The 8,155-nt window shown below is 35.6% G+C and overlaps 1 protein-coding gene across 5 annotated transcripts in view; it reads right to left on the minus strand.

Moving 5' to 3' along the window:
- Positions 1 to 2,804: 2,804 nt before the first annotated feature.
- LOC107592856 (voltage-gated potassium channel subunit beta-2) overlaps positions 2,805 to 8,155 on the minus strand; it is a 187,737-nt gene continuing 182,386 nt past the window's right edge. For 4 of the 5 annotated variants that reach the window (XM_016282427.1, XM_016282428.1, XM_016282426.1 and 1 more), the window contains 2 exons: positions 7,291 to 7,379; positions 2,805 to 3,050 (listed from right to left, as the gene is read on the minus strand). In XM_016282427.1, the coding sequence (XP_016137913.1) occupies positions 2,961 to 3,050; positions 7,291 to 7,379 (179 nt within the window). In that variant the 3' untranslated portion in view covers positions 2,805 to 2,960. Of the gene's footprint in view, positions 3,051 to 7,290; positions 7,380 to 8,155 lie in introns of those variants that run through there. The other variant, XM_016282429.1, reaches the window with a different exon arrangement.

Below are 8,155 nucleotides of genomic sequence, written 5' to 3' on the forward strand. Positions count from 1 at the left end.
TCAACTCTTTAAAGCTGATCTTTAAAGCTGATCTAAGTCATGAATAGAGTTGATATACTAAGACAAATTTAACTCCCATAACTTTGATTCTGATCTTTAGAGTATTTTTTCAGAATTGTGCAAAAATGTCAGTTTCGGACATTATGTAACATTATCGGATATGAATTGTGCATTAAATGTGCTAAAAGAGCATGGATCCCGCTGCATGCTTTCCAAATGAACCTCATGCAATTCTCTTGTGCTTGATCAGGGACGGTTTGATTAAACGCTACACGCCGACAAGAATTTTTTTTTATAGATCAACGTCTGGTGACCAACCTCCATTTAAAAATACCGGGTGCACTATGTATACTTGCACTAAGTATGTATATATGTACTTCTATTTCTAGAGCGCAGAGTGAATATACAAAGTGAAGAAAGATGCGCAGATACATGCTGTTAAATGAGCCATCGTCTCTCCGTGGGAAAGAGGACACGGGAGTCACGTTACTGACGGGATGTGGGGGTAAATCTTTGGCTTCAGCCACACGTACCATCACCGGTACAAATAGAAGAAATGCCCAGTGTATAGAAATGAGATGAAGAAACAGCAAACGATGTATTTCACATACACATGAACACATGCAGACCTACACATTCTACCGCAGTCCCTGAGCTGCTGACACAAACAGGTCTTTGCTCCTATTGGACGGGTGAGAGAATGCCGCTTTCCTATTGGCTAGGAACATCTGCTGTGCTGTGGGGGGCTGGAGTTATGCTGGCCCCAGCTACACTGCAGACAATATCGTCAAATCACTGTTGGGTTTTGCTACTAATAGACGTCCAATCGCAGGGTGATAAAGCAGACCTGTTTCACCTCTATTTAGGATTGAACCTGCAACTTTTGTTAGCAGCCCATTATTTGTAAGCATTAGGCTACCACCACCCCATGTTTCTACTTGTTGCTAATAATCAATAAATTTGCCTTATGAGGTGAATGTCACAAAAAAAAAAACTGATAATATTTCACCCTAAAATCAATGTTTTAGGACCATCAAGGTTTTTATTACTATTGTTACACTTATATATATATATGTATTTATATAACAACATAATATTAAAGACAATTTGTAGGAAAATGTGCTTAATTATCATTTAAATGGTCACAAGTCACAATGAGCAAAAAAATAAAAAAAAAACATTGTAATGGTCCTAAAATAAGTAATCTATTTTTGTATGGAATATCTTATATATTTTTATGACCTTTTTGTTTTTTTTACATTATGTGACTATTATTTCCATGAATAAATTATTATTTTTTTCTCACTTACTTTTTTATTTCTTCTAATTAAAAAAATAAAATAAAAGTCATATTACTGTAATGCATTGTGTCTGGACTCATTAATTTTTTTTTAAATCAGTACAAATATTAGCAGGATATACATATATGTGTTCCAATAATTAGAAGGATACTTTCCCCCCCATATAACATTTGACAACTTGTAGGAAAAATGTAATAATTATCATGAAAATGGTGAAAATCACAATGCCAAAAAAAAAAAAAAAAGGTCCTAAAAAGTATTCTAATTTTGTACTGAATATCTTATATATATATTTTAGGACCATCAAGGTTTTTTTTTTTTTTTTTGCATTGTCAAAATCATTACTGTAATACATACACACACACACACACACCTTACAGTAATAAAAAAAAAAAAAAAATTTTCCACATAACATTAGACAATTTCTAGACAAAATTATCTTAATTATCATGAAAATGGTCACAACTAAATTAATAAATCAGTTGAAAGGGTACTAAAATAATAAGTAGAATTACTTTGTATATCTTATATTATTATTGTATATAGATATTGATTTTGAGGTGAAATATGACCAGAACATGCTTTGAAGTTTCTTAACATTCACTCTTCAGATGTAAAAGTTTGCAGTAATCACATTAAATACTTTTGAAGCATGCTTATCCCATTAGTACTTCAGATAATCAATCTACACTTAAACTCTAATAAATCAGCGTGTGTAACTGTAATATCAGTGCACTAAACGTGTGCTGGGAGCAGGTTACTGTGGATGGAAGACCTCCGAGGCTCATGGCCCTCAGTTTGCAGCGATCTTCAGCAATCACACAGACAGCTGCCCTCCAAAAGCACATCTGATGGAGTGATCTCTGGCGGCCCTGTTAGCAAAGCAAAGACACGTGAGAAGCCAGGGCCGTATTTTGAAGCTAAACAGTGAAGAGCGGACACCGACACGACGCAATGCCCTGTGTAGAGTAAGGAAAAGCGATAGATTTTTGCCCTGTTCCACACTAGAGAGGAGCTGCTTTTAAATCAGTTTTCACAAAGCCGCACCCTCTGTTATTCTCTTAAAGTGCTTATTGGTTTGCCTGCGAAAGGGGGGCATGTGCATACGTAACGCAGACGACACAGTGAAGAGTTCTGGGGCAGGACACCTCGATGATGTGAACGATGTGTGCAAACCCAAATGGATCACACGAGTGGCTATGGATCACCTATTTCAGCTTGAGCTCCATTTATGCATTCAATACAAAAAAAAATAAAATAAATAAAAAGCAAAGAGAAAACCGGAATACTTCCAGGAACCAAGCAAGCATGTTATTTAAAAAAAATGTTTTTAAGCATATTATTTTTCATTTTGTTCTAATTACCCTAATGATCTGGTTTTAAAGTACCCATACGGAAGAATCCGTAAGCACATATTTTCAATGCATCGCTCTCTATCCTGCATTTCAACCCCTCAGTCAGTGATGTGTCTTTTTTGTTGTTGTTTGTTTTGTGTATTTTTCACATGTTTCTTGCCCTTTGTGTTCTAAAAGTCTTGCTCTCCAGGGTTTGTGGGTGCTTGCCCGTCTCATGCGGCCGGTACTCATTCAGTAAAAGCTGAAGCGAACGGAGGATCAGGCAAAGGTGGGTGTGGAGCATCCGGTCCCATCCGGTTCCACACTAGGAGCGGTAGTCCTTTTTACTGTAGGGTTTGTTGCCCAGGATACTGTCCACCTCGTGCACGATGGAGGAGGATAACTTTGGAAGAACCTGTGAAAAGAGTTGCAAACTGAGTGTGGATTCTATATATATATATATATATATATATATATAGCTCTCAATCAGGTGTTAAAAAGTGTATCTTACAAAGTGGTTCTCTTATGTAAATGTACAAAATATTTAATAAAAAATATTTGCACACCTTTCTTATTCATTTTTTTATAATTTTGAGATTTAAAAAAATGAGCTAATAAAATATTTTAATTCATATTCACTAAATAATATCCTCCTAATATCTGAATATTTATATTTCCAGGTTATTCATGAATGTGATTACAACCAAAATATACAACCACATACATACATATAATTAGTGCTGTCAATCGATAAAAAAACAAAACAAATCACACATTTTTCTGAAATTAATCGCGATTAATCCCACCTAACATAAAAGTTTTTAAATATACTTTTATATTGCAATAATTTCACATTCAATCTTCAAATTAATGTACAAACAACATAAAGACAGTATATTAATTTTATAAAGAAATCAGTATTAGTGATACTGGCTTTCAGTCATAAAAAAGATGCCATTAAACAAATATAAAAAATATACTGTCTTTCTGTTGTTTGTACATTAATTTGAAGATTGAATGTGACATTATTGCAATATAAAAGTATATTTAAAAAATGTGTTAGGTGGGATTAATCGCGATTAATTTCAGAAAAATGTGCGATTAATTAGTTATTTTTTTAATCGATTGACAGCACTAAAATAATTAAATAAATAATTATATTTATAATTTAATATATAAACATAACCTATTTTTCTGAAATATATACTGTATGTGTGTGTATTTATATATACATAATAAATATACACAGCACACATACAGTGGTGTGAAAAAGTGTTGACCCCCTTCCTGATTTCTTATTTTTTTGCTTGTTTGTCACACTTTAATGTTTCAGATCATCAAACAAATTTAAATATTACACAAGGATAATGCAAGTAAATACAAAATGCAGTTTTTAAATGATGATTTCATTTATTAAGGGAAAAAAGCTATCCAAACCTACGTGGCCCTACGTGAAAATTTTTATTTTAAAATTATGAAAGAACTGCAATTAACCACATTCTTGTAGAAAGCGGAGTTAAATTTCACTAGCCACACCCAGGCCTGATTACTGCCAGACCTGTTGAATCAAGAAATCACTTAAATAGAACCTGTCTGACAAAGACCAGGAAATTTTAGAGCACTTCATGCTTCCTTCTGCTGACAAGCTTTATGGAGATGCTGATTTCATTTTCCAGCAGGACTTGGCACCTGCCCACACTGCCAAAAGCACCAAAAGCTGGTTCAATGACCATGGTGTTACTGTGCTTGATTGGCCTGCAAACTCGCCTGACCTGAACCCCATTGAGAATCTATGGGGTATTGTCAAGAGGAAGATGAGAGACACCAGACCCAACAATGCAGATGACCTGAAGGCCGCTATCAAAGCAACCTGGGCTTCCATTACACCTCAGCAGTGCCACAGGCTGATTGTCTCCATGCCACGCCACACTGATGCAGTAATTCATGCAAAAGGAGGCCCAACCAAGTATTGAGTACATGTACAGTAAATGAACATACTTTCCAGAAGGCCAACAATTATGAAGTATTCTAATTTGTTGAGATAGTGAAATGGTGGGTTTTTGTGAAATGTGAGCCAAAATCATCACAATTAAAAGAACCAAAGACTTAAACTACTTCAGTCTGTGTGCATAGAATTTATTTAATACACGAGTTTCACAATTTGAGTTGAATTACTGAAATAAATGAACTTTTGCACGACATTCTAATTTATTGAGATGCACCTGTATTCCCGACCATATTGACCCATGGCTAAGCTCCGCCCACCTGCTCAGACAGGCTTTACAGCTTTACAGAATGTCCCATAGGAACGGAGATCTCTGTGAACAGCATGATTTGCTGTAAAATGGGCTCATAAAGTGATTAAAATCGAACGGATTATACTTATGAGACTGGAAAGCACATCATTATATTTTTAAACTGCCGTAACATGATTAAAATGGCAGAGAGTTTGAATCAGAATGGATGCAAATGCTTCTCACATCCAGCTAAGCACAGAAAAGACTCATTTGATAGCCATTAACTAAAACATCTGTGCAAGAAATATCAAAATATAGATACCTTCTATCATTATTAAGTGCTAGGTAATGTTTTATGTTGGGTTTGGGATAACTTTCAGTTAAAAATATCTTCTAATGTCTAATAATAGAGTGCTGTAGGGATGGTGTATCCAAAATCAGCTCCTCTGGTCCCACCGTGCTGAAGTCAATGGGTCTTTAGTTAAATGCTTGAAATAAGGTCTGTGATGAACACAAGCTATTCTACAACATCAAATACATCAAGTAATAGAGCCTTGTTGTTTTTTCTTGCTGTGTTTATAATCACAATCTTACAAACTACTTGAACACAGACTTTAAGGGAAAATGTTTTTGAATATAAAGCCAGAAATCATGTGACTCTGGTGTAGTTCATTTATAGCCTATGTTTAGCTTTTGACTTCTGTAACAATTTAGGCTTCAAAATTCATTCAAGTTGTGTGAATTTTTGAAGATTACTATTATGAAAGATGCAAGAAAAAGTGTTGCAAAGGGGTGAAACTTTCCATGGGAAGTTAAACTGGGTAATTTTGGAAATACTGTAACTGGAATAATTCTAGAATGGTAAAAATATTTTACAATTGAAGCTGTCTCCCAAATCAGCGTGTTACATCAAACTATAACCTACATTATTGTATATAAAACACAAAACTGGCCAGCAGAAGGCAGAAGAAACAGCATCACAGTTGAGCTAGTTAGCACCATGAAAGCTGGCCTATTAAATTGTCAATGAAAATGTGAGCGAGCTTACATTTAGCATATAAAGGCGGACGGAATAGCAGAATCTAATCATAAAAACGGAATTTACTGTATAATGCAGAATGACATGGAATTTGCCAAATTTTGGATGGATACATAAGTAGGTCTGTCAGTACACTTAAATGAAAAGGTGATATGGACTAGTGTCTGTGAATATTAAGCCACAAACATACCAATGAATCCTGCATGTTCTGCATGTCTCTGTGTGAATAAATAATGCAGATGCATGGTTTCGTTTACTACACACATATCGCTCGCTGTTTTCAGTCTCTGCTACCTCAAAATATGAGTACATGAACACATGAACAATCTCTAGAACTGCTGTGAGAGTCAGGTCATGAGCATTTTACCATTTCTTTTGAGTAAAACTACCGTCATATATACAAGAAGAAATCTAAAGGTCTTCACAGCAGCCCGTCAAAATAAAAGTTTGGTTTAACTTGAAGAAACTCTGACAGAATTATATTACTTAATGTAATGATAGTACTACTACTATAGAAAATAGGCTTGTTGATTTTTATTTAAAGGTTTCTGATTTTTTGATAGCAGTTGATCTTTATACACACACACACACACATATATAGGCTACATACATAGTGTGTGTGTGTGTGTGTATATATATATATATAATTAAAAAAAAAATTAAATCAATTAGTTAGAGATGCTTTTGATTGGAAAAAAGAATTTGGTAAAAATAAAGCTGAATTTGAGAAAGAAAAAAAAACATATTTCAAAGGGCTTTAAAATGTTATTTTTGTTAAAACTTCTGTTTAATATTGTGAGTTTCATGATTTCCATCAGTTAGACATGCAGAGTCTAGAAAAATTAAAACAGGATCCAGAAAAATTTAAACTGAAAAAACAGAACTTGGAAAAATAAAATGGAATTTGGGAAAAAATTTAATGGATTTCATAGGGTCCTAATATCTTATTTACTGGCAAGCTAGCTACTGTATAAAAACATTGTGATTTAGTATTTGCTAGTTAAACTTCAATACCATAGATCAAACATATTTACCCTATTAATATCATCAAAACTTACTTGACTAGATGTAGTTTGTTGGGCTCAAATACAGTAGTGTGGCTTTAATCGACCTGCTGTAGTGTGCAGGCTTCTAGAAATTATCTGTGCAGGTGATTAAAATTTCAAATTCACGTTAAGTCCCATGGAAAGTTTCCCGGAATTTTGCATCCCTAAAGAATTAACTTTTGTTGGTCACAGAGCTCATTTTTTGCAATGATCTGAAAGCCAATGAAACTGGAGCACTCTATATGGCAGCAACACTGGGATTGGTCAATAATGATTTTAAGGCGGGGCTTAGCATTTGATTGACACTTTCCACATACACACATGCATCCTCACCTGTATTGCTCCTATATTCTCCATGAGCTGATCCGTGCTGGAGGCTCCAAGGAGCACAGAGCTCACACCTTCATTTCTCAGGCACCACGCTGGAGATGAGCAGCAAATATGTTGAACATACAGCATAAATAACATCATACACAACACATGACACACTCTTAAAGCAAAACCTACCCATCACAAAAAGATAAATGTTCTATTTAAAACAAAACATGTATATGTATATACAAATTAAGCCATTTCCTAAATTAAAGCATCTACTTCTCCCACTCCTACACACACTGAAACATCTCACCACACACAGCAGTTATCAGACCACTCTGTTACCATGGCTCCCAGCACCAGGACACATTGAGAAAGCTCAAAATCAGAGCTGCGCTTTTTTTTTTTGCAGGAAGACGAGCGATATCTGCAGGAATGCAGAGGAGGTGTAGAGGAGCCATGCTGACCGCTGCCGTTCCCTAAACACGGTCCATGCAACACCGCCGCCACACACAGACCGGAAGGAAACTCTGTGGGGATTTGAATCCCTCCTGGGAGTTTGTTTGCGTGCGTGCGTGAGTGTGTGTGTGCCATCTGTGGCATGGTGTGTTGGCACTGCAGTGTGTTTACTGTACTGCTATGTGTGTGTGTGTGTGTGCCTGTAATACGGCGGCCATTTGGAAGCGTGTTCATATTTTTCAAGGCAAAACTGTGTCAAACGCTGCAAATGATATGAAGCATTCAGCTCTGATGTTCTGGGTAAATCGACAGTGGATTTTAATAGATTTTAGCACTTTACTCCTAACAGATTGCTTTGTCTGAACACACACACGCACACACACGCACACACGCGCACACACGCACACACACACACACACACACA

Source organism: Sinocyclocheilus grahami, unplaced genomic scaffold (genome assembly GCF_001515645.1).
Source record: "Sinocyclocheilus grahami isolate Dianchi unplaced genomic scaffold, SAMN03320097.WGS_v1.1 scaffold160.1, whole genome shotgun sequence".
Classification (NCBI taxonomy): Eukaryota; Metazoa; Chordata; class Actinopteri; order Cypriniformes; family Cyprinidae; genus Sinocyclocheilus; species Sinocyclocheilus grahami.